General features: G+C 48.2%; 1 protein-coding gene across 6 annotated transcripts in view; it reads left to right on the top strand.

Annotated features, from left to right (window-relative positions):
- PHKA2 (phosphorylase kinase regulatory subunit alpha 2) overlaps positions 1 to 26,256 on the top strand; it is a 73,143-nt gene that overhangs the window by 39,645 nt on the left and 7,242 nt on the right. For 4 of the 6 annotated variants that reach the window (XM_073902018.1, XM_073902020.1, XM_073902016.1 and 1 more), the window contains 18 exons: positions 2,044 to 2,139; positions 3,768 to 3,875; positions 5,317 to 5,395; positions 8,179 to 8,313; positions 8,975 to 9,084; positions 10,468 to 10,612; positions 10,869 to 10,947; positions 14,317 to 14,480; positions 15,232 to 15,411; positions 18,759 to 18,847; positions 19,783 to 19,916; positions 20,329 to 20,485; positions 21,280 to 21,359; positions 21,801 to 21,879; positions 21,969 to 22,098; positions 22,646 to 22,747; positions 24,996 to 25,114; positions 25,849 to 25,878. In XM_073902018.1, the coding sequence (XP_073758119.1) occupies positions 2,044 to 2,139; positions 3,768 to 3,875; positions 5,317 to 5,395; positions 8,179 to 8,313; positions 8,975 to 9,084; positions 10,468 to 10,612; positions 10,869 to 10,947; positions 14,317 to 14,480; positions 15,232 to 15,411; positions 18,759 to 18,847; positions 19,783 to 19,916; positions 20,329 to 20,485; positions 21,280 to 21,359; positions 21,801 to 21,879; positions 21,969 to 22,098; positions 22,646 to 22,747; positions 24,996 to 25,114; positions 25,849 to 25,878 (2,016 nt within the window). The remainder of the gene's footprint in view (positions 1 to 2,043; positions 2,140 to 3,767; positions 3,876 to 5,316; positions 5,396 to 8,178; positions 8,314 to 8,974; positions 9,085 to 10,467; positions 10,613 to 10,868; positions 10,948 to 14,316; positions 14,481 to 15,231; positions 15,412 to 18,758; positions 18,848 to 19,782; positions 19,917 to 20,328; positions 20,486 to 21,279; positions 21,360 to 21,800; positions 21,880 to 21,968; positions 22,099 to 22,645; positions 22,748 to 24,995; positions 25,115 to 25,848; positions 25,879 to 26,256) is intronic. The other 2 variants (XM_073902017.1, XM_073902019.1) reach the window with 1 other exon arrangement.

Genomic DNA, 26,256 nt, shown 5'->3' on the forward strand with positions numbered 1-26,256 from the left:
TTGAGTTCTGTGATGCGAGTGCCCTGAAACCCTTTCAGTCCTCTGAAGAGGCCATGCTGTCTCCCCTCTTCTCAAGTGCCCAGGCTCTGCTTTTCTCCCTCAGCTGTCTCTCTCTCCCTCACTTGATTTGCTGCAGATGTCTCTTTCAGAAAGCCTTCTCTGACCCTAAACGCTGGATCGATGCCCCTTTTACATGTCCCCTAGCACTTACCGCAGTATGGCCCCTATAGCTGTAGTTAGTTTACCTGTCAGAGCACCCTGGTAGAGGTGGTCTCTGTCCAGTTCACTAATACATTCCCTGTGCCTGGTACACAGTAAGTGCCGAGTAAAGATTTGTTCATGCCACATTCATTTGTTCGAGACAGATTTCTTTAGCATTTGCTGCCATGCATACGTTGGTAAGTAGAACAGACCCGTCCTCGTGAAGCTTATGTGAATGACTGACAAACTCGAATGCTTTAGTGTTTTCTTAACCTGTTCAGACCACATGCACTGGGGTGGGACGAGCAATCCAAGGTTTATTTTGGTTTTGAAAGCTTCCTCTGCTCAGAAATTCTGAGAGTGGTTTCAAAAGTGGCTATAGGGGCCAAGGGCAGGCTGCCCCAAGATGGCCACTTTGGCATGAACATTGTTTTGAGTTAAAAGTAATCAGAACCCAGTAGATTGGGGAAAACTCTTGACCTCCCCCTCAGCTGCCTGCCTGTACCAGCAAGAGAGCTACTGACACAGATTCCTCTGTGCATCGCAGGGCCACCTTTGTTTTCCAAACATCTCCTCTCACCTTCCTACAAATGCTCTTCCTTCCCTGTGTGTCCTCAGAACCCCACCCCTCTCCTGAGCTCAGGAGCTCAGGTAAGCCACTTGGTGCCTCACTGTCTTTGGAATATCCCATCTGTGTGGATTCCCCGTACATATATGTAACTAAGTTTGATTTTTCTCCTGTTAATCTGTCTCATGTCAATTTGATTCTTAGTCTAGCTATAGAAGGACCTTGAAGGGCAGAGAAAATTCTTCCTCCCCGACATGGTAGTAAGCTTGAAATGTTAATGTTCCCATATTGTTGATTCTTACTGTTATGCTTTTGCAATGATCTTGGGTCTTATGTTTTCTGTCTCTTTATCCCAGAACTGAAAAGTTTCAAAAGGATTGAGTTAGAATTTCAATTGTGAGGAAACTTGATAATTATTAGAAACAAACAAAAAAGCTGAGAAGACAAAAAAGAATGTGCTCAGGACCTTATTTTTTAGATCTCACAGAATTAACTGCTCTTATGCCTATTCTGTCTTTTTCACTTGCTGCCCAATGACCTTTAAAAAATGACACACCCCTGGTCAGATTTTGCTGTCCACAAATTTCAAAAGAAAAAGAAATGAGATGTAGAAGGCTTTTGACTAGGCTCTCTAAAGATGAAACGTGTTTAACAGCTGGGTGGCTGGTTAAGGGTTTTCCCTCTTTTGTTTGTTTCCTTTTCATATGTAGGTTTGTTTGTTTTTTTTTAAATCACTGCCTTTTTAATTGAATGGAAATGTTTACATCAGCAGCTTTCATTATATTGAGTAGTGCATCCTAAGAATTGGGGTACATGGATCATAGTACACACACTTCCTTTTCCACACATCCGGTGCGCTTTGCAAATATTTCCTGAGCAGTAAGTGCTCGAATGAGGGCCTTTTAAGTGGAAAACTACAGACAGGTAGAACCGGGATGCCCTGCTTAAGGTCTGGCCTCGACTCCAAGAAGCTTATGTAGTCTAGCTGGTGAGACACAATTTACGTATGTTGAGAAGTTAAGGGTGAAATGTTGAAGTCGTGAGTTAAAGACAACACGGAAAAGGCCAGCGCCTTCAGGTCCTCCTAACCTCTGCTGTCAGCAGGAGTGCTGGTCCCTCCTGCACTCCCTAACTGGGAGGTGTTCGCGCATTTCTTGACCCTGTGTCCTACTAATAATCTGTTTGTTGCCCCGAGAGGTGTTTTTCTGTGATGCACTCCCATGGCAGCATTAATGGCGCCTCTCTCATGCTGTGGGGATGGGGCTTTTTTCCAGGTGCAAGAATACCGAGAGGCCCTGGAGGGAATATTAATCAGAGGCAAGAACGGGATCCACCTGGTGCCAGAACTGTATGCCATCCCGCCCAACAAGGTAACCGAGCACTGCGTAGCTGGAACGAAGTGGGTTTGTGCTTGGCCTTTGGGTATTTTTCATCCCCCTTTCAGACCTAACACTTTTTGTCCCGAAGTGGTTGCTAGAGCACCAAGCTAGGTACGGGGCACAAAGGGCTTACGGCGGCAGCTCTGCCTCTGTGAGGCTGCAGGCTGGTGGGGGATGGAGGGCAGGCACAGCAGCGGTGCTGCGAGGGCATAAGAGGTGCAGGCCAGGGGAGACCCCCAACACCTGCACGGGGAGGCAGGGGCTGGTGCTTGGGTCGAGGCAGGCCAGAACCAAGCTGTCTTTCGATCCAGACACTTTGCCTTCTTTGCTTTGCATCATCTATTTCTCATTCAAGATCTTTACAGTCTTCCTTAACACTACTTACATTTCAAACAGCCTTAACACAACAATCGGATTGTGAAAGCAATCCTGTACGCTGCAAAACATCCAGGATTCTATAGGAAGAAGAACATACTTCTCTCTGCTCTTACTACCCAAAGATAACCAAACTTACTCCCGAAGAGAACTCTGACGTTTTAGAGACTCTCCTGCCACACTATTATCCTATTTGATTATTTGATTACTGACACATTTTAATTCTGTTCAGTTTATGAGTTTAAGTTCTTCTTAATATTTACTACTGTGGCAAATTTTAACAATCTATTAATAACATCACGGATTAATCCACATGCAGAGTATGACTCCCCTCATGGTGTGATTTTTCCCTTTTGGAGAAGGATTTCTTCAATTGCTTTGTTTTCCGGAGGGAAAAAGTGGTCACTAACATTACCCCCAACCAGCGTTGTAATGGCAAGAAATCCAAAGGTCGGGGGCACCTGGCTAGCTCAGTCAGTAGAGCATGTGACTCTTGATCTTGGGGTCGTGAGTTTGAGCCCCACAATGGGGGTAGAATTTACTTAAAAAAAAAAAATACAAAGGTCAGCATGGAGTTTACAACAGAGAAAATTGCAGACTTTTACAATGTGTAGCCAGCACTGTCCATCCCAAAACAACTGTAGCTAATTTTGATGAGTCAGAAGCCCCCAATGGATTCAGCTTATTGAGTCCCTGATGGAAAATTAGTGATCAGATAGTACAGCAGTGTTTTCCTCAATAAATAGTGCCACCTTCTGGTAATTTTCTTGCAAAGGCACACAGAGTTTGTGAGCCCCTGCGGATAATAAGACAGGAGAAAGCTGACTTAGCTTCCGGCGATGCCCTGCCGTGGCTGTAGGGTGATGTTTTAGATCACTGTACCCATAATACAGACAAGTGTAAGCATGAGCTGTGGAACTTGTTGTTGCCCAGAGCTGTGCTCAAAGGAGGCAGGCCAGGCTTCACGTGCCTGTCTCTTTCTTCTGCCATCGGTGTGCTTGTGGACAGAGCACTGGCCTGGAGTCAGGCCTGGATTTGAATGCCACTTCTCCTGCGTTGAGCCATGTGGCCCCCACACAAAGGCCTTAGCGCTGTGGCCTCCCTACCGCAGCTCTCGCACAGAATTGGCCTGGAGGATCGAATGAGTGGCATTTTGTAAATCCTCAGTGTGCTCCCCAATAGACAGTGATATTGGCCTTCTTATCCTCTGACATTCTGACTTTGGGTTTTTCTCTTTTTGCCAGGTTGACGAAGAATATAAGAATCCCCACACAGTGGACAGAGTCCCTCTGGGGAAGCTGCCCCATCTGTGGGGTCAGTCCCTGTACATCCTCAGCTCGCTGTTGGCAGAGGTAGGGGACTTGGGGACTTCACAGACAGGAAACCATCTGATTCGAGGTATAGGGGACCCCGGAAGAGCATAGGGGCTCTCTGCCCTGTGTGGCTGTGAATGTCTTTGGTATCTCATAGTTTTAAAGTCAGCTGGAGTGGGCCAGCTCTGAGGCTTGCCACCTGGGCTTGTGTGTCCATATTTACACTAAACCACTTCAGAGCTACATGCCAAGCACTCCTGTCACCCCCCCACCCCCATATTCCTGGTCTGTGGCTGGAACCGGACAATGTATGGCTGATGTTATCAGATGGGTTCATCTGTCCTCAAAGGCTCTGCCCAGCTGACTACCCTGGGCCCCTGGGGAGAGGTGTGGACGAAAGAGTCCAGGAGAAGAGCTGGGAGCTCCAGCCTGTTAGGCTGGCCCGGTCCTGTGTGTTCTGTCAGACTCTAGAAGTGGGGAGGGGGTGTGTGTGTGGGGGGGTGGGGATGAGTCGTGGGACCCATACCACTGGGGTTCCCAGTGTGTAAAAGGAGACCGAAAGTCAAGCTGTCACAGTGGAAGTGGCCCTTAGGAGCTGTGGATGCTGAGGTGGGCCACTTGTTTCATGGCTGTGATTGCCTCTTCGATTTCATGGTCATGTCCTTGGGGGTAGGGACTGTGTCTTCTACTTCTGTCTTTATTAGTGGGGACAACCATGTCTATGTCTTAGAAAGCCAGCTCTGCCTCTGACTAGCTCCCTGAGCTCGAGAGCCTCAGTCTCCTCATCTGTAAAGAGGCTGGGCTTGATCATTTCTGCCATACTTTCCAGCTCCGATTGCTGGGTCGGTGACATGAGGAACAAACAACTCTGCTCCCATTGCCTCCTCGTCACTGGCAAGGCCTTCAGTGAGGCCCAGCATTAGGTCCGATGCCTCCTCAGAACTCCCAGAGCACCTTGATGCCCTCCCTGAGGACTCCCCGGTCATTTATAGAAGATGTGAGGAGACCCATGTTCAAACAACACTCCGTGCCAGCAGGGAGGGGAGCTTTGTGTTTCGGGACAGTCAGCCCAGGACCAAGTCCTTCTCTGCCACCTAGCTTAAGGGCATTACCTCAGTTTCCCCACCTGTGGAATGCTAATGGTAGTGCCTCCCTGGCACGAGGCCTGAATGGGACCGTGCACGGACAGGGGTTCAGCACAGGACGCGGCGTGGAGTAAGGGCTCAGGAGGTAGGAGTCACCGTCGTTCTTTTCAGTCACGCGAGACAGTGGCGTGTGTGACTAGCCCTGGAAGACACAATATGTTTATCAGTGGCTATCTACATGGTGTACTGCGTTTCAGAGGAGAGGAGCAATTGACTTAGAAAACATAAAGGAATAGAATACTGCGTATTTTGAGCCCCCCAATGTTTCAGTTTCCAAGTTGGGTGTAAGGTGGCATTGCATTCAGTGTTTCACGGCACTAACGCTCTTTTCCTAGGGGTTCCTCGCCACCGGGGAGATCGATCCCTTAAACAGAAGATTTTCCACTTCCGTCAAACCTGACGTTGTAGTACAAGGTTTGTGAGCGTGTTTCCTATTCCTATTTGACCGCGCAAAGCCAATGTTGTTTTTAATGCCAAAGACTCCCTAGTTTCCTATTCTGTTTAAAAAGTACCTATGTGTGCTTTAGCGTATATCAGTTCTGTGACCTCCCTTCTATAACTCACTAGCTCCCAAAGGCAACAGTACTCTTCCCAGCCGCAAAGTTACTTTCTACAAAGCATTTGTTTTCTCGAATCTAAATCTTGACGGCAGTTGGGGCACAAGTGATTCACTGAGCATCATCTTTCACTGCAGTTGTTTAAAAAGTAGAACATGACCCTGGCCGAAACTCAAAACCCAAGTGAAGCTTCACTCCTTCCTTCCTTTGAGGTCTGACTTCTCTCTGGAGTTGCAGGCCCGTATTTTCACTTGCCTCCCCTCCTGTCCAGCTAGCAGCTCTTCCAGAGAGGTGGAAGGCCTGGACTGCTGCTAGTTCTGCCTAGCCTGGCGATTTTACCTCTCCATGCCTCGGGGTCATCATAACTGCTGCCGCCTCACCGGGTGACCTTGAGATGCATGCACTGCAGTTGTCACGAGGAGAGCCCTCAGTGCAGGTCCTCGCTCACCAAATCCCCTCTCCCTTCCCTCCTGGGGAGGGCTCCTGAGGACTCACGTGCCTCACAGAGCAACTTAGGCACCAGCTAATATCTGAGCATGTGGTGTATGTGCCTTATTTCCTCTCAATTACACCATACGTTTCTCTTTTACAGAGAGGGGAGGGGAGAGCAGGGGCAGAGGGAGAGGGAGCGAGAGAATCCTAAGCAGGCTCCATGCCCAGCACGGAGCCTGACATGGGGCTCGATCTCACGACCCTGAGATCATGACCTGAGCGGGACACTTAACCGATGGAGCCACCCAGGTGCCCCTACACCATACATTTCTTAAGGACCAGGCCTGTATTATTCTTGTAGCTTCTGTGTTGATTGACACACACCCACTCAGTAGATTAACAACAATTATTGAACAAATGCAAGGCAGTCCTCTTTGTGGCCACGGACTCATTCGCCTGCGCCTGCCTGGGATGCAGCAAGAGGCACTGCGGGGCATTATCCGGTCAATACTGTGCTCCAGGCCCTCAGAGGCACACCCAGCGGGCACAACATTTTGACCAGACAGAAATTGTGACAATTAGGATTATCATCCCCATCTTACACGCGAGGCTTCCAGGTTAGCTCGCTCAGGGCCCCAGAGCCAGCAGCTGGAGGCGCGAACTCCGTGCTGATGTCCAAGTGGAGTGACCCAGCCTGACTCCGTCCGAAGTCGGTGCTTACCCACCACATGTGCTGCCGAGCGAGCCCTTAAATCACAAAGCCGCCTTGCCAAGCACAGGCTGGGGCCCATTGATGGGTCTTTGGCAGCAAGTGTTGTCTCAATGTAATAGAATAGAACAGAAACGGAAGAGAAAATATAAGAAGGTCTGGCCTGGGGGCAGGAGAAGTACAGTTTCAGGAACTTGCCCGCATATGGCCGTATCAGATCAGAGGCTCACAGGTGTCGGGCAAACCACTTCTCTAGAAGAGTCACTTGTACAGAGAGTGACCGCTGATCTCTGCACCCCGTTGGAAGCTTCAGAAGAGAAAGATGTGGAGGGAGGCCACCCACCCGGTCCTACATGGCTGATGTTCCCATTTGCTGCGATTGGCTTCCCCACAGGACCTTGTTGTGAAGCTCAGATGAGATCATGGCTATGAAAACACTTTGAAAAAGTATCATGTGCTATGTAAATAAGGAGGTGACCTTCAGGTCTCCGTGGCATTTATGTGTATTGTACATTCAAGGCCGCCAGCCTATGGGTACAGTGCTGGGGCTCAGTGGGCTACCTTAACAGTAGCCTGACCACACCCCCCACCCCCAGTTCCCCGCGGGCTCTGCTGCGGCCGAACACACCAGCACCCACTCTCTGTGGCCAGAACGCCCCTCCACCAGTCCCCTTCCCAGGACTCCTGCCCTTTGCCAGAGCACTGTTCTTCTCTTAAAAGCCACATTCAAAGCAGAACTGGTACAGGAGGTGCAGGGCTCAGAGTGCCTGCTCAGGCCCCCACATCCCAGGCATGCGAGTTCCCTGCCTGCTGGAGAGCCAGATGGCCAGCTGCACTCACCAGAGATGGGGCCCAGGCCAGCCCATTCGGGGTGCAGGGCCCGGCTCCAGGGTGGCTCTTCCCCCACCAGCCAGAGCCTGTGCTGTGCTTCTGGGTGGGCCAGGCTGCACCACCACCCACTAGCAGCCCCACTTTCCCCTCTCTCTGGAGGGAGCGACCTCCCCTGCCCTCTCCGTTGGTCAAAGCATCCCCTGCTAGCGCACCACAATACTGCTCTTTTCTGTTCCTTGAGAGCAGGAGCTCCGGCTTCTCCTGGCATCCTCCCCCATGCAGAGCTGTTTCTGCTTCTCACCCCATGTGAAAAGAACACAAGACAGGTTTCGAATAAATGCACACCCGCTGGGAGGCAAGACATCATTTGAGATGTGGTAATTTGGCTCAGGACCTGTTGAAGACCGTTTCTAGAAGTCTCTTATCAGACTGTCTGGTACATTGAGGGCACTTAATAAAAACACAGCATGGGGGCTGGCGAGGTGAGGCCAGAGAGAACTGGGAAGAGCGGCAGGACAATTGCTGTTATTTTCAAAGCCCCCCAGTGTGTGGAGAGCATGCTGATGTGTATGTCATAGGCCAGAGGAAAGATGGGTCAATAAATGTATTCTCCATGTGAGGAGACAAAGGGCCACAGTCTAATGCAGATGCTACGCTCTTGTTCACAGTTACTGTTTTGGCAGAAAACAACCACATTAAGGACTTGCTGAGAAAACACGGGGTAAACGTCCAGAGTATTGCTGACATTCATCCAATCCGAGTCCAGCCAGGCCGGATTCTTAGTCACCTATATGCCAAGCTTGGTAGGTTTGGGGACACAGCTGGGTGGTTTTGGCAAGGGGGCATCTTGGTTCTAGGTTTGGGGTCTGGGGGGGACGGATAGGTATAAATTGTGAAGAATTGGGCAAGGCACCAAAGCACGTGGTTCAGCCTCTCTGAAGTGAAGAGGAGCTGCAGAGGAGCACGTTCTCATGCTCGTTCACTAGATGTCGCCCCAGCTTGGCTGCGCCCTTCGCCAGATCTGTTGTAAAACAAGGCTCTGTCTTTGAAAATTCGCAATTGGAACAGTCATTTGTGTCTTGATACGTTTCTAATTTTTATCTGTGGTCTCAGAAAATGCTCCTTTACCCATTAAAATGGGAGGGGGAATTCTGTTTTTTCTAAAATCTAACTTAGTAGGCATAATATGAAATAAATTAGAAGTAAACATTAATAAAGTTCTATCAGTAGTTTTATTCCATATAGACGTTGAACTGGGTGCTGTGTATACATGCATGAAGAGAAGGTGGTGGGGTTTGTTTTTAATTCATCCTTGTCCCATTTTAAAGAAGGATCGATGGTATTAGAAAAACCAAACCCCGGAATAGGTTAACATGAACATAAGCCCAGTCTTAGCCAAAGTCGCTTGGATTACATGTTACCGTATTGACTCTAACTCTGATTTCTCTTTTATTTTTCAAATAGGACGGAATAAGAATATGAAATTGAGTGGGCGACCGTATCGGCACATTGGCGTCCTTGGAACATCTAAGCTATATGTGATTAGGAACCAAATCTTTACTTTCACACCCCAGGTGAGCAGAGCAGGCCAGTAGCAAAGCCACATGCATCCTCTGATTAAGTTCCCTTTTCTTCTTGGTGAGCTGCTGTGGATGCAGCAGAATGAGCATGCGTGTGCTCAGATAGCAATGGGTAGTGTGACACCCAGTACCTGGTACAATTCTTTACTCCCTGTAGGGGCTCAGTAGGTGTGGCTTGAAGCAAACTGAGGGTGCCATCACTTCCAGTCATGAGGAGTAGGGAAATTCACACCGCTTTCCAAAATTGCTAGTTACCTGTCCCTTGACTTGCCTCCCTCATGCCCCTGGTAGCAGTAGTCCCTCACCCTTGCTTGGGCTGTCTGAAGACCGGGGAACACACAGCCTGTCTGATTTTCAGGTCCCAACCTGCTTGACGAGATCCCGAATATACTGATTGTAGAACTTTTTTTCAGAGTTTTTGGTTACAAAGAAAAGTAGCCCTGTGGAACCCAAACCTAATGTTTTCCATCCATTCGGCCAGCTAAAAAGATCAGCTATGGGCTCACTTTGTCACCGTGCGCACGGCCCCCCACCAGCCGGGCACACTGTCAGCCATGGGGTCCTGGGTCAGTAGCCCCAAGTTGTTTTTTTCTCACCCTAACCCACATTGCTCGCTTAAATCTTGTGAGTTATTTCCCTGTGTAACAAATTTCGTACCAGGGGCGCCTGGGTGGCTCAGTCATTAAGCGTCTGCCTTCAGCTAATGTCATGATCCCAGGGTCCTGAGATTGAGCCCCGCATCGGGCTCCCTGCTCGGCGGGAAGCCTGCTTCTCCCTCTCCCACTCCCCCTGCTTGTGTTCCCTCTCTCACTGTGTCTCTCTCTGTCAAATAAATAAAATATTTTAAAAAACAAAAAACAAATTTCGGACCAGAGCTGAGTGTGGCCTAGCCCAGAGGCTAGGAGAACAATTTGATTTTCATCGACACCAGGCGATAGTGCCTTTAGTTCACATTAACCAGGCCATCCATCGGGTAAACACAGTCTCCACATCTCACCTGCTCCCAGTGCCCTTCCTTCCCTCACTTGGAAATCCTTCGAGCCCAGCAGCCGTAGAATGAGTAGAATTTAAGGAGTTACTGATTTCCTTTCAGGGACAGCGGTGTTGGGCCAGGTGCTTAAACCCTCATCGGAGGAGCTGTAACTAGATCTGGCCGTGCACCTCTCCCTTCCATGCTAATGGAGCTGTGGCTCCTGAGCAGGCGACAGATCAATTTTTGCCTGATGGCAAGAGCCCCGTGATGGGGGCGGATTACAGCCAGGATTGAGCCTCTTCTCTGGAAACAAAATGCAAGGATTAGTGCTGCCGTGAATGACAGCTGGGGTTGTGTCGAGGGAATGAAGGACAGCCTTTTACTGGGCCTGATCTGACTTGCAGTTCACCGACCAGCATCACTTCTACCTGGCCTTGGACAATGAGATGATCGTGGAGATGCTGAGGATCGAGCTGGCCTACCTGTGCACCTGCTGGCGGATGACGGGCAGACCCACGCTCACCTTCCCCATCACCCACACCATGCTCAGTAACTGCGTGAACTTGATCTGCCTGATTCATGTCCCACAGTTGCTTTGGGCCCTTTTCAAAATGTTTAAAACGAGTCCCATAGACAAAGCTAAGTACTGAAGGGGGTTCTTAGCAGTTTGGTTTCTGAGCTTAGGAATCTTTCATAAGTATTTTAATTAGATTGTATTGACGAAAACGTTTCTGCACATGCCCCCAAAACCGAAAAGTATTCCCAGATTAAGTAAACTCATTTGTCTTCCCCCCTCCCCCCTTAGCAAATGATGGCTCAGACATTCATTCTGCAGTTCTTTCTACAATTAGAAAACTAGAGGATGGATATTTTGGAGGAGCCAGGTAATTTGTGATTTTTTTTTTTTTTTTAAGTATCAGCGACCTTTCTTGAAAGTCTTTTGCTGCCCTTCTCCCACTTTTCATATCAATTGCTGAACAGGAGAAGCATGAAGCTTTAGACTAAAAAAGAAGTTAAATCTTACGCATTCACCCATGTGGAACTGGAATCGTCCTGAAAGCAGCTTTCCGTGGGTGTTGGTGAAGCTTTTACAGGTGCCAGGAGGCTTGGGGCATAGATAGATGAACGTACCGAGTCTCTCTGAAGTAGCATTCTTGGATTGCATGTATGGGATGCTGTGCCTGTTTCTGGTAAAGGGCCTGGAAAAGAAAACACCCAGTGCCTAGGTCTGGCAGGTGCTCAGTAAACACTCCTTGAATTGACTTGAGTGTGCTGTCACCTGAAGAATAATTCACAGAACTTTATAAATGTTATAAATTCCCTAGGTGGCCCTCAGAGCAGGGCGCCTGAAGGGGCCTGCCTAGACCATTGTCCCCTCATCCTCAGTGGAGCGATATGTACTCCGGTTTGCAGGCCCACAGTACCAGATGCTCCCCGGTAGTACGGGTAAGCGCCTTGAGCGATAGGGGGCTCACCTCCTGGGAAAACCGATTCCATTTTTCTACCCTCTGTCACAAGGCAGAGGTTTTCTCGATAGCATCTATGCCCAGATTTCTTCAAATCCCCTGGAATATGCAAGAAGGGTTCTAAGAGAACCGCACTGTACAGCCGGCCCTGAGTGAGGTGTGACCCTTCCTGGGCCCTGGAGTCTTCCACTGGGTCCCTGAAAGAATGCCAGTTGCTGAGTGTTTGGGCATTGAAGTCAGCCCTCCTCACATCTTTCCACACTGGGGACCCTGCTGCCACTGTAATGTTTTTAAAAACTGCAGTAAAGGGGCGCCTGGGTGGCTCAGTCATTAAGCGTCTGTCTTCAGCTCAGGTCATGATCCCGGGGTCCTGGGATTGAGCCCCACATCGGGCTCCCTGCTCAGCGGGAAGCCTGCTTCTCCCTCTCCCACTCCCCCTGCTTGTACTCCCTCTCTCGCTGTGTCTCTCTCTGTCAAATAAAATCTTAAAAAAAAAGAGAAAAGAAAACCGGCAAAATGCACATAACGTAAAATTTACCATCTTAGCCATTTTAAAGTGTACAGTTCAGGAATGTTACGTACATTCACATGGTTATGCAACCAATCTCCAGGACTCTTTTCATCTTGCAAAACTGAAAATCTTTCCCCATTAAACAACAACGTCCCCGTTCTCCTTGCCCCAGCCCCTGGCAACTGCCGTTGTACTTTCTGTCTCTAGGTGTCTCATCTAAGTGGACTCATGCTGTATGTTTTTCTGTACCTGGTATATTTCACTTAGCCTGACGTCCTCAGAGTTGAGTCACTGTATTTCTAAGTGCTAGGAGTAGCACCTCTGCTCACAGAGCTTACTGCGGGGTTTTGCTGCAGACATGAATGGCCCTCATTCCGAGCTTCTCCTGGGAGTGTCCGCGAGACTGTCCCCAGCATTTTGCCATCCACATTTCCAGCACTAGCACCATAACTGCACTTGGCATGCACTTTTGTACATTTCACGTCCAGTTTGGATAAGCTACCACCTGGTGGATGGCATCACAGCCAAGAGGAAATACCATACACCTGTAATTAACTGCTTTTCAGAATAAACTCGTGAATTTAATCATTGTCCAAAAGGATACTATCTGCAGTTAATTGCTCACTTGCAGTCCATCCTGTGTTGCTTTGTGTGCATCGTCTGATTGAGTTTTCACTTTGTCACATGGTGGGCTGTATTCCTATTTTATAGACAAGGGGCTGTAGGCTCAGTAGAGCAAGGGGCACAAGATAAATAGGTGCAGGAGCTCTGTATGAACACAGAAACCAGGCTCTGATCTCCATGCCGAGCTGAACGAGGGCTTAAAAATTTCAGGAGGGTCTCCTGTTTATAGAGTACGGCAGACGACTCAGAGAACCGTGGAAAGAAACAGGAATGCCTAGGCTCCATGGGCTACCTTTCCTATTAAGTTCCTGATAATTAAAACTGAATCTCATTTTGGCTTTTCCTTAGGCTTGAGGGTCTTTAAAAAGCTGAATTCACCCTGGATGCCGGACTTTCCCTCTGGACCCACCCGGGGTAGCTTGCTATCAGAAGCCTTTTTAAATTACTGCCATTCCACCTTTGACCTGACTCCTTTCAACTTCCGTCGGAGAGAAACTTGCCATTGTCTTCTTTTGCACACTCCATTGTACCTCACCTCCTCCTGTCCCCAGTCTCAAGGCCAAAGAGTCAATAGAACGGGCAGGGCCCTAGAGGGAAAAAGATTTTACTTCATTAAACCAAAGGCTTTTCTTTCCGTCCCTCAGGCCACGTTTCTTGAAGTAGTCCATTTGCCCACTGAAGCTCATGCACCCACGAATTCATTTGCATCGCATGCTTCAGTGTGCTCCTTAAACCGTTTCTCTCAACCTTTTCAACTAAGTCCTCATCTGGTGCTGGTAGCTCCAGATCCTATTGTCTTCTGCTACCGGAACTACCTTTTGTTTTTTTTTTTAAGGTTTTATTTATTTATTCGAGAGAGCGTGAGTACGGGGAGGAGGAGAGGGAGAAGGACAAGCCCACTTCGCACTGAGCTCAGAGCCCGCCCCGGGGCTCGAGCCCGGGACCCTGAGATCATGACCTGAGCTGAAATCAAAAGACGCTAAGCCGACTGAGCCACCCAGGTGCCCCCGGAGCTAACATTTTAAGAAGTATACAGTAGCAGCTTTCTGTAGGGTGGCCCTCCCTCATGCTCCCTGAATCTGGGACACTGCCAAACCCAGCTTGCGGTTTTCAGTGGAACTTTTCCCAGCCTGAAAATGTAATAAGGCCACTCTGGGCACCTGCTCCGGTCTGGGGATGGCCCCCTATCGCATTCCTTCTAGAAAGAACTTTGCCTCTGAGACTGCCTCTCCTCTCATTTACCTGTTCCTGGGTGACCATATTGCATGGTAGGTTTTGTTCTGGTCCAGTTGTTTTAGGGCAGAAAAACCCCCAAGGCTTGGTTTGGTTCTGGTTAAAAGTGGTTTAGTCAATCTGTTTTGTCAAACTTTGGTTGATTCTGTAAAATAGATTTCTGTTTGTGTTGGGTTTGGGAGTAAGAAATCAGCATGATTCACTTTGGCTTTTAATATGCTGTGTGCTCCCGCTTTATACTTGGTATTGAATTTTTGTTTTAATTTCTTGGCTGACTACTTATGTGCGGTGATCTGCAGAGTGACGTATTTATCAATTCTGGCAGAAGCACCATCTGGTTGTTGAAAAGTCTCTCTCTGATTCATAGTGGAAGTTTGTCCACATGCACCTGTATCTCTAACATAGTGTCTCCTTGGCAGAGTAAAATTAGGGAGCCTTTCGGAATTTCTTACCACGTCTTTCTACACGTATCTGACCTTCCTGGATCCAGACTGTGATGAGAAGTTGTTTGATGATGCCAGCGAAGGGAGCTTCAGTCCCGATTCAGATTTGGGAGGGTATTTGGAAGACACCTATAATCAAGGTATGGCTTGGAATGCCTTGGCAGGTGGTTCATTGAATTTATTTAAACCTTGGCATTGTGATAAAATTGTCCCGAGACTCAAGCACAGAAAATGATTGGAAGAGGCTTGGAAGCTTGCATCTTTTAAAATGAATAAAATGCCAGTTTAAAAATCCAAACTACAGAAGTGGGGCTTTTTTTAAACCAGAGGGACAAAGAGTTTCAGGAATGAGGATTCTTGACAAAATATATTCTAAAGACAGAAACACAACTGCTTGAATTTTCAAAGGAATGGTAGAGTGATCTAAGTTTGGTTGGATATGAGGGATGAAATCCTATGCGTATAATATTTCTCAAACTGAACAAGGTTTTGGGTTGAAGTGACTGGTTTTTACTTTTACATAGTACATGGAATTGGGGCTGAGCATTCCATAGTGCTTAGTTCACTCGTGACCAGTTAAAACAAGATCAGATGTCCGCTGCTGGTCCTCAGGTTTTCATATGCATTCAGTTCATCTTGGTACGATGTGTATCTATCTTGACCTGTATTTTCTTTTCCTAGGATGAAGGGTTTCCAAACAATAACTTTATAAACGTGTACATTATCTTTGTAAATGTCTTTACCCTCCAGGAGTGGGGGTGCAAATATTCTATATCAAAACGTTGGCTCCCTCTGAATCTCCTCAGCGCCACGTGCTACACACAGTCGCTATGACACATCGAGAATATTTCTGCAGCTTGTTTTCACTGGCTCTTTCTCCTGCCTGTCCAGTTACAGAAAGCGAAGATGAACTTGACCAGTATATCAACCACCTCCTACAAAGCACATCCTTGAAGTGCTATCTGCCCCCTCTTTGTAAGAAGACAGAAGACAGCCATGTTTTCAGTGCCATCCACTCCACCCGGGATATACTTTCCGTGATGGCAAAAGCAAAGGGTTTGGAAATTCCATGTGCGTTATTAACTCTTTTTGGCCTGTTAAAATAACTTCTCAGAGTAATGCATGAGCATAATTTAAAAGTCAGAGAATTCTAGAAGACAGCAAAATGCAGAGGTTTCCTGCCTCCACCCTCCCCTCCCCAATGACCCAGTCCTTCTGCAGAGGGGCAACCGCTTTCAACTGGCATTTACATATCTCTGCTTTTCTAAAACAATGTGTGTATCTTGCCGTCTTTTGATGCGTCGACTTGATTCAGTATCTGTTGGCCTTCTCTTACGTGGATGAGGATTCAGCTGTCCTAAATCACCACTCCTCTACTTCGCTTCCCATAACCTAGTGATGTCGTTTTATTAAAGTGTAGTTAAATCACTATTCGCTCTTTATATTATCGTATATATGCAAATATTATTCTCAACTGAGCATTATAGTATACTGTGATTGTACTATCTTTTTGTTTTTCTAAAGCTAATACTAAAGTTAAAGTTAACTTTAAAAGACAGTAATACTATGAAATTTATAAAGCCTGCTCTATCTTTTCATTTTGTTTTGCTTCCTTTCTCAACTTCCCAGTGGCCCACAATACAAATTTCCACAAGGTCAGTCACATCCATGAGTTTGCCATTTGTACTGCTTAGCTTCCACAAGTCTCCCTCTGTCTGGCGGATGGTTCTCCAGGCCCATTGCATACCTGGCATCCTGGGACTTCTCTTTAATCTTTGTAATCTCTGTTGCTTATCTCTTCAGTTGGCCTCCCTGGCTCCTGAATCTGGCATGTTCCTCTTCCTTGATTTCTTCCTCTAGTGGAACACATTCTAGAACAGTTTCAAAGCGTTAAAAAAAAAAGAAACTGGTACCATGGCAGAGGGCCAGGCACAGCAATGACAGCCCTCAACCTGCTTGTTTCTCAAGGTCACTGCCCCTTTGCCTGCTTGCCTCCATGTCTGGGTTGTCAACTTTATCCTGGGATCTTCCCTCACCAGCATCCTGGAGAGTTTCTGGAGACTTCCTGTCTCCTGGGTTGGCTCTCCTGTTTTCTGTGTCTCTACTTTTCCTGTTTCTTAGCTTACTCTCTTATTTTGGTCAAGACATCCAGCAGTTTCCTGAGAAACAGTACATGGCAGGGAGAATTGTCAAGACCTTGCGAGTCTGAAAACACCTACAAATTTTCTGTATAACCATTTGAGAGTTTGGGTATAGAATTCTAGATTGAAAATGAATTTTTCATCAGGATTTTGAAAGCACTGCTTCACTGTCCTTTTGTTATCAGTGTTGCTGTTGAGAAATCTAAACCCATTCTGATGTTTGATCCTTCACTATAAACTGTTTTTCTCTTTGAAATTTTTTTAGGATCTTCTCTGCTTCCAGGTTGTGAAACTTCAGTGATGTGCCTGAATCAGGGTCTATTTTCATCCACTGTGTGGAGGCTCAGTGCACCCTTTCAACCTGTAAATTTATGTTTTTCAGTCCTGTAAAGTTTCTCTGAAAAATTTCTTGACTCATTTCCTTCCCTACATTTACTCTGTTCTCTCTTGCTGGTACTCTCGGATTCCAATGTTGACCTCCTGGAGAAGGCTTTATAGTTTCTCTTCAGTCTTCCATTTCTCTGTCTTTTGCTCTGTTCTGAGGGCTATTGCTTCAACTTTTTGTTCCAACCCCTGGGTTGAGTTTTTGTACTTTGGCTATTATGTTTTCAATCTTTGTTCCCTGAATTGCATCCATTCTTGTTTTGTGCATGCAATTCAGTTTCTTACTACTCTAAGAATATTAACAGCAGGGCTTTTTGGTTTGGTTTTTACATTTTCTTTTCCCTAAATGGTTTCCAGGTCCTCCAAGTCAACGTTTCCTGTTTGGGTTTCGGTCTTCCATGTTAGTCTTTCCTCAAATGCCGGGTGTTCCTTGGTTATCGGCTCACACATGCCAGTCTCTCAGCGTGGAGGTGTGGGCCCTGGGGGAATAATGGGTATAGGCTGGGTAGATTTCCCAGAGATAGTCTACAATCTCCTTTGTGATCCTCCTTTTTGACAGGTCAGGGTCTGGTTGCATGGAGCTGTTTGGTCACTTATTCCACCTGAGGACTGTGCCCAGTCCTTTAGACATGCCACATGCCCTGCCTCCTGCTTTTACCCCTTCAAAGTGCCCTCTAGTCTTCTGTTCAGGTGAGGAAGGCAGTTGCCGAGCTGTATGGATTGGAGGAAGGTATCTAGGGAGCTCACTGCTTCTTACGCAGCTTCTCTCCAGTCTTATTTCTGGATACCCCTTCCAGACCCCCCAATTCTCAAGGTGTATGGTGCAGCAAGCTCCTGAACCTTCTAAGGATTCTCTGATCTAAACCTGACTGGCTGTTGGTTGTTCCCACTTTAGACTTGGGGTTTGGTTGCCTTGTGTCTGCTCAGTCCATTATCTTTCCTTCATCAGCTTTCCCGCTTCCAAAATGTCACTACTACTGTCTTCTCTCCCGCTTTTCCCTATTCTTGAGGATTTGTCTTAAAAAAAAAATTAGGGGCACCTGGGTGGCTCAGTCGGTTGAGTGTGTGCCTTGGGCTCAGGTCATGATCCCGGGGTCCTGGGATTGATCCCCTGCTCAGCAGGAAGCCTGCTCCTCCCTCCCACTTGTGCTCTCTCTTGCTACCTCTCTCTCTCTCAAATAAATAAATGAATAAAATCTTTAAAAAATTTTTTTAAAAATTAAAAAAAAATTATTTTCTGCCATGTTAGTGGGGGTTTGAGAGGAAGTAAAATGTGTGTGTCCTTTACTAGTGTAACCTGGAGGTCTATAAATGCTTTTTAAATATGCCTCATCTCTATTTGGAAAGCCCCCTATTTTCCCAAGGTAATATGATCTAGCCTGGAAGACACAGATGATTTGATGAGTAAGTACTGATAATGATAGTATCCAAAGGTGGTGAAACACCAGAAGCTCCAACACAGGGCACTGGCAAAGTGAAATGCACACCGGACTCCCGGGAGCTGGATGCCTTAATTATGAGAAGGCCAGTGACCTTGCTCACATGCTCTTCCTTCCCTGGTTCTCAGTCTCCTTGGCTGAAAGACAAAGGTCGGCCTCAGTCATTTCTAAGGCTCCTTTCAGTCCTCAGATGCTATGCCATTTCCCCGGAATTTCAGGAGGGAAAAGGAAAATTCAGCCCCTTAAAGCAAGATCCGTGTCCTGCTCAATTCTTGTTCCCAGATTTAGCACATGACGTGGCTACATGGTACATTCTTGCTGATATTAATTTGAGTAAGTAATCGTTCCTTCAGTTGGTTTGTACTGGGTAAGGAGTAGCCACCACACCTCTCAAAAGAAGTATCTTATCCTTCCTCCTCCTCAGAAGGGCTTTCTTTATTCTTTTGTTTTCCAGTTGTTCCCATGACTTTGCCAACTAAAGTTCTGAGTGCCCACCGTAAATCACTAAATCTTGTTGATTCTCCTCAGCCACTCCTAAAAAAGGTATTTAGAATCACTTTTTTTTTTTTTTAAGTGTAATGTTTTTCAATGCTGGTGTAGTCCTAAGAACTCTTTTTACATGGTTGAACTTGAAAGAGCATATTTTTTGATGTCTAGGACTTTGGGGATTGGAAGTTCTGGGTTTCATTGGGAACCCACACACTTAGTTGTCTGCAGTCTGCCTTGTGTCCATATCCACAATGCATCAGAATCTGTCACATTAGAGGAAATAAGCTAGCTCACTACCAGGCTGGGTAGATTGCCAGCCAGCCAAGGCTGGGCCATTTGCAGAGCAGGGTACAAAATGAGAAAAAGATCCCTAAGGAGAATAAAATCTCAGGGTGTTCTCCACCGGTTCCCAAAATTTGTTTTATCTAGAAGTCTCCCTTGATTTTATCCCACATGAATAGAAAGATTCAGTGTCTACTGGAGAGTCTTTTAACCTAACCTCAATTTTAGGTCATTTAAAACTTATATGCTTTTTGTGTTTGTGTTGCTTTCAAAAAGATATTTTATTGCAATACAAGCTAGAGAAAGGCGGACCAGGTAGAAGCAGAAGACCGGTGTTGGGGACCACCTGGTGTTGGGGACCACCCTTTGTGCTCTCCCAGTGGCCTCCTCCCTTCCCCTCCACTCTGGTGGGAACCACTAGCCCTGAATTCTAATACCAGGAGTTCGTTTTCACCTGTTTTTCAACTTTGCATAAATAACACTTATACATATTTTAACCTTTCAGCCTGATCTCTTGCAAACATCGAGTAACACAGTGATTCACTGATCAGGAAGAGTAAAACCTATAAATAAAAAGCTGCAGGAGAGTCCCTGAAAGCCTGGAACCCAGCAGTGACAGAGTTCCAAGACCCCGTGTTACTTCCCGGTCTTCTAGGAGTTCACACGCTCAGCCCCTCTCCCCTGCTTTTTGGCTTTTGTATGGCCAGGCGCCCGAAGAGGACTTCCAGTGGCCCAGAGATGACCAGGGTGACGTGGACTGTGAGAAGCTGGTGGAGCAGCTGAAAGATTGTGCGAACCTACAGGACCAAGCGGACATTCTGTACATTCTGTATGTAATAAAGTAAGTTTATGGCCTTCGCCAGCTCAAGCTTGCTCTGTTCTCCTTGACTCTTTGTTCTAGTTTTCTTGGCCTTCCAGCAAACCAGGCCATGATTCACCCAAATCATCCAGGATCACCATGAACAGACTTTTATCCCCTTCTCTGCCTACTAGTGCTGGCCTCCTGGGACGAGAAGGCTGAGTGAGGCCAGGATCTCACTGCTTCCTGATGTTAGGCTTCTGTTTCAAATAGAAGGGATGCTTTGGTAAGATGGAACCCTCTTGGTTAGACTTGGAGGCACCGGGAGGGCCCCCAGAACTTGGCAGAATGTGCCGTGATTCACTTCCCTCCCTGCCAAGTGAGCTCTGCTGCAAGACAATCTGGCCTGTAAGCATTCCAGGTCATACTTCTGGGGTTTTCTATCTCTTGACAGGGGCCCCAGCTGGGACACAAATCTCTCCGGACAGCATGGGGTCACAGTTCACAACCTCCTCAGCGAGCTCTACAGGAAAGCTGGCTTGAACCAGGAGTGGGGTTTGATCCGCTACATCTCTGGCCTGCTCAGGAAGAAAGTGGAGGTCCTGGCAGAGGTCAGAGCAAGCGCACTCGGGCCGTCCATTTGTTCTTTCCAGCCCCGTGCCCTCTTTCTGTTCTAAAGCTGGAGGCAAGCACCTTCTGTGTGTAGAGAAAACCAGTTATCGAATACACGGATGCAACAGGCCCTCCTCACTGACCTCTCACTGCTCTTGGAGGGCAAGCAAAGGAAATGAAATTCAAGTTGATTAGTCTTGTTCCTTTTTAGCTGCAGAAAGAGGTTTACCAAGAAATAAAATGAAAATGCTCTGTGGCCTGGCACCCTTAAACAGGGTGTTCTTATTTCTGCACATCTGCAGTACAATCATGATTAACGTTTTAACCCCGAGGCGCTGCAAAATCCAGAACTGCTTTCTAAGACAGTAGGTTGCAGTGTTATGGTAAAGGTGATGGTGTCTGTTGTGAGTAATGGGGAAACTGGCAACTTAAGACTGTAATGTGGTCATTAACCCTTAACACTGGCATCTTAGGACTCATGACAGCTCGTCTCCCTTGTGGAATAGCTGGGGGGGCGGTGGGTTTGCTAGGCTGGGTGGGCACTAAATACCCTCATGGGCCCTGCAGAGCCGGGCCCAGGCCACAGAGCTCACAGGGCCCCCACCCTGCCTGCGTTGCTCAGTCGGGTCTATGTATGAATTTTCAAAAAAATGGCAGCGTGGGTCATAAAGTTTGTCAAGGTAAATTTATGGTCTTATTGGTGGTGACACTTCCCTGTTGGCTTTGCTAACCCCCCCTCCCCGCCCCCCGCCGGCTATCACCGTGGCCCTCACCCTTTTCCCCGTGTGAGTAGGCCTGCACGGACCTGCTGTCGCACCAGAAGCAGCTCACGGTGGGCCTGCCGCCGGAACCGCGGGAGAAGACCATCTCGGCGTAAGTCTTTAGCCTGGCGGCCTTACCTGGTTGGGGCACTGCAGGGCTCTGGGGGGGGGGGGGGGCATCTGGGCCATCCACCATTCACGAAGAGGGTCGTTTTGTTTTTGTTTTTTAAATTTAATTTATTTAGTTGAGGAAAGAGCGAGCATGAGCCAGGGGAGGTGGGGAGAGCAGAAGGAGAGGGACAGGCAGACTCCGCGCCGAGCAGGGGCCCTGACGCAGGGCTCGATCCCACGATCCTGAGACCATGACCTGAGCCGAAATCAAGAGTCGGGTGCTCGACCGACTGAGCCAGCCAGGAGCCCCAAGAGGAGGGTCTTTCTAAAAACACTGTCGCTCAGGAGCTTCCCACAGGAAAATAAGGCTCTTCCGGAGAGGTGAGGAGGCACCCCTCCTAGGTATCTTTCATGGTGTGTGTGTCTTGATGTTTCTTCCCAGTCCCCTGCCCCCTGAGGAGCTCACAAAACTCATCTATGAAGCCAGCGGGCAGGACATCAGCATCGCAGTCCTCACACAGGTCGGGGCTGGTGAGGGGCAGGGGTCCCGCCACCAGCAGCCACCCGCAGCCAGTCTCTGAAACGCTGTCTCCACTTGTGTCTGCCTCAGGAGATTGTGGTTTACCTGGCCATGTATGTCAGGGCGCAGCCCAGCCTTTTCGTGGAGATGCTCAGACTCCGGATCGGACTGATCATTCAGGTGATGGCCACGGAGCTGGCACGGAGCCTGAACTGCTCAGGTACGAGGCACGCAAGTGGACTCTCGGCGGGCGGGGGGGGGGGGGGGGGGGGGGGCGGCCGCGGTTCCCACCCCTCTGATCCTGCCCCAGGGGGAGCCTGCCCAAGTATTCTGGAAGCAGGGCTTCTGAGCAGGTTCTCTTGTTTAGATGCTGAATTTCATACATCAGGGAGAATGAGGCACGAGGATCTTGTGCCCTGCTCCTGATAGCTAAGCTCCTACGGTATCTCCTTGCAGTGAGAGGTCATCCCCCATTTCCTAACACCTCCACTGGGAGCAATCGTACCCATTTAAATATGTAAGTCAACGATGGGACACATTCCAACACTGGGAATCATCACAGTGTGAAAAATTACATGTGCGAGTATTTAAACCACAGCATTTAGAACCACTGAGGAGCGGCACAGTTCAGCCCTGAAACAGTAGTGCGGTCATCCTGAGCAGGGAGACCTGTCACAATGGCCTTTGTCACCACCTCCCCGAGGCCCACCTGACTCTATGTGCCACCAGCCCTGTGTCAGAGACACTTAAAAAGTGTGTATTTGTAGGAGAAGAAGCTTCTGAAAGTTTGATGAACCTTAGCCCTTTCGACATGAAAAGCCTCCTGCACCATATTCTGAGTGGAAAAGAGTTTGGCGTCGAGAAAAGCAGTAAGTAAATGCTCTGTTCACATTGGGGGCGGCCAGAGGGGGGCTGGACTGGCGGGCCCAGGGTTCCCCGGCACTGCAGTTGTGGGCAGAATCCACGAGGGGCAGGTTCCAGCTTTATGGGGATGGACAGTCCTAGGTTCAAGATTTCAGCTTTTCGGCCTCTGTGACCCCGCGTAGGCCTGCTGATAGTGCTGTTGTCACGTGTGCGTGCGCGCCCTTCTGTGCCCCGGCCCACCACCCCCCTCCTCCCGCCGTAACTTGTGCACACTTGTGAGGAGGGGGCCACGTGACCAGGGGGTGGGATGAGAGGGTTGTGTTCTCCAGTCTTCTGGAGTGGACCCCGCCTTTGGTTTGGCTAGAAGCACTCGCAAGCAGACCCCTGATAATCTTCAGGGGAGCAGAGTGCTCTACATCCTCACGGCACTTTCTTGCTGAGTTTGCTTCGCTCCAGCTTGCTCACTCAGTTTTGATCTGTACCAGAACTTAGTTTGCTGTGCTAGGAAGTATAATCGCCTGAGTCCTGGTGGAATTCTGTTCTCAAATGCTCCCTAATTATAATTGAAGCAATTATCATTTCTCCCCCTCATAATAAAGCGAAATGATTTGCAGACACATTGGCAAATTTATTTCATCAAGCCAAAGAAATGCCGTGTGGGCTGTCATTCTTTTTATTTAATAAGAAGGACATTGGGTACTTCATATTTTTTCCCCAGAGTGCGCACCAGCCAGCAAACAAAGATGGCATCATGCAATCAGATGTGGTTTGGTCGCTTTTCTCCTTTCCTGAAGGAGTGCTTAAGATCCTTTTCCAAAAGTAATTTTCAGTTCTATTCAAATGCACAGTCCTTGAAATGTAAATTTGCAAAATAAATATTTTATGTGTTCCTGCTCATCAAAATAATATATGTGGTTTGACACAGATAATTACTAAAAATTTGTTATTAGATCTAAAGCTACAGATGCTTACAAAATTGAGAACAGAGTAATGTCACTTGAAAGCTATAAATATGTCTAATTGCAAGCAAGGCTAATTGCCATCTTTTTACATATAACATCATTTGTTAATTGTCTTCTGTCATTGTTCAATTTTTATGTTAGGAAACTCAAATAGTCTTAGAATTTTGATTAAATCCCGAGATGTCTGAGATATTTCCACCTACTGCCCACCCTATACAGGCCCTACTGTAGCTTCTGGCTTCTCTTTTCTACCTTCCTGGTGTCCTTCCTTCACTGCTGTCCTTCTGATGTCGGTGTCTGTGGGCTCCTTAGTCATCTCCACTGTCCTAGGCAGCACCCTTCCCTCTGTGGCTTCGGGGTGGGGGTGGGGGGCTGGGTGGGAAGGCTGGGCACTCAGGGGAAGCTGCTCTGAGGAAGTAATCTTCGAGCTGGGTCTTCAGAGGAGAGGGAGGGCCTGGCAGAGGGGAGTGGGTGGGATGGGCGGGAGCAGCCTGGGCAAATGCCCAGCCCCATGTAGCTGGCCAGGAGGGCAGAGGTGGGGGGCAGGGGGCAGGTGGGACCAGCCCCGTGTAGCCGGCCCGGAGTGCAGAGCTGGGCGGGGGGGTTGGGCAGGGCGGTGGAAGTTGGGGGCAGGTGGGACTCAAGTCCAGAGGGCTTCATCCTGAAGACAGAGCTAGGCCTGGAAGGACTCCGAGTGTGTAGTGACATGATCACACTTGCCTTTCAGAATGACTGCTGTGATGCAAGCACAGAGAAGTGGTTCGCGGGGAGGGGCGGGGCGCAGACGCCCCAGTCCAGAGGCTGCCACAGCAGGTTGAAAGTGAGGTGACGGAGGCCCCGGCCCGTCGTGTGCCGGCAGGGGGGTCTCCTCCGCCTGCAGCCCTTAGTCGGCTTGTTCTCCCTGGACATCCTCTCCAGCCCCAAGATCCCTTAGTGGGGTGGTCTCAATTTTCTACAAGGAAGGTGTGCTTTTGGAGAAGAAATTATTTTTTAAAAAACAACCGATTCATTAAAGGTTTTATGGCCACCCTGGTTTTTTTGCATGCTGCTTAAGTGATGTTCACTTCTTCATCCATTCCCTCCGGTACCTGGGGAGCCTGTGCTGTGTAGCAGGTACCGGTCCAGGGGCTGGAAACAGCACGCTGGCCAGGGCAGAAGAGGCTGTCTTCTACTGGAGTTTCTCAGCGAGTGGGAGAGAGAGATGTGGCTAAAAATAAGCACAGGGCAAGTATTCCTCCCTCAGGGCGGATGCTAGTAGTTTCTAAGAACCACGTTTATGTTTCCCCTCCAGTGCGACCTATACATTCCTCCACATCCAGCCCTGCCATCTCCATCCACGAAGTGGGACACACTGGAGTCACCAAAACCGAGAGGAGTGGCATTAACAGGCTGAGGAGCGAGATGAAACAGGTAAGACAGGACTCTTGGTGGCAGTGCCAGGAAAGAAGTGGTTTTCATGCCTGGGCTCACCTCAGAAAGTGCTAGAAACCCAGGGCCTGCAGGGTGCTCTTTGTATAGGATGTGAGATCCCTGCTGTCCTGAAATCTAACACACTCTACCCAGATATCTAAGATTTCTGTGAACATTCCGGAAAACACCCTTACCCATGTTTGTCTCTATTGCCGAGAACCACACTTTCTCGATGGTGGGCCACAGCTATTCCAAAAGTAGAGTCGTGCAAGATGTAACTGAATCATCTCACCATGAAATGTGTCCTTCAGATGACATAGCAAGAAGGAGGTAGAAATAGAATAGAATGCTCATGATACCTGTGTTTGCCACCATCCATGGGTGTCTCCCTTCTTGGTTCACTTTTTACTTCATGGTACATTCCTTCTGAAGTGACCCCCCAGGACCACAAGGCCACAGCTCTTCAGAGTCCTCGTGTGCCGGGGACGGGGCTAGGACTTGACTGATCTGTAGGAGGAAGCAGAGCTTCCTTCTGATCATGACCCCAGTGAGAAATGAACTGAGATTCTCTTCTCCATTTCAAATGATGACTCAGTAGATTGAGTCCCTGAGGCGCTTGTGGGTCACACCCAGCAGTTGGGCCAATACTTCCCTGGATTTTCCAGAGGGTGATAGAAGTAGGGCATCCTTGATTTGAAACTGGCTTTTATGTCCTGATGTATTTTTACTTTCAGATGACTAGGCGATTTAGTGCTGATGACCAGGTGAAACATTGTCTTTTTCCGTCTTTCACGTGTGTGTTTCGTGTTCTTTCTGGCTTGAATGTGGAGAGCACGGCTGCGAATACGGAGACTGAGGGCCCAGGGGGTGATTTTGCCCATCAAATCCGCTTGGGTGGAGGTGACTCCTCGCCTGTGGCGGGCAGGCAGAGCAGGAGAGACGGCCTTTCACGCACCTTTAAAAAATCCATTTATCAAGCTTTTGGGTTTTATAGGATGATTTGTGAGAGAGGTGGTTCTGGGGTCTGCCTTGCCAGGAGTTTCTATGCAAAAAAAGGGAAGTAAGTAGGGGAGAGTAAAACGTGGTCATTGATTAGATGAATAGAAAGAATACTGCTATTCCTGTCCTCACATTGCCGGGTG

This window comes from Callorhinus ursinus, unplaced genomic scaffold, assembly GCF_003265705.2.
Source record: "Callorhinus ursinus isolate GAN/ISIS: 27379988/994484 unplaced genomic scaffold, GSC_fseal_2.0 scaffold16, whole genome shotgun sequence".
Lineage (NCBI taxonomy): Eukaryota > Metazoa > Chordata > Mammalia > Carnivora > Otariidae > Callorhinus > Callorhinus ursinus.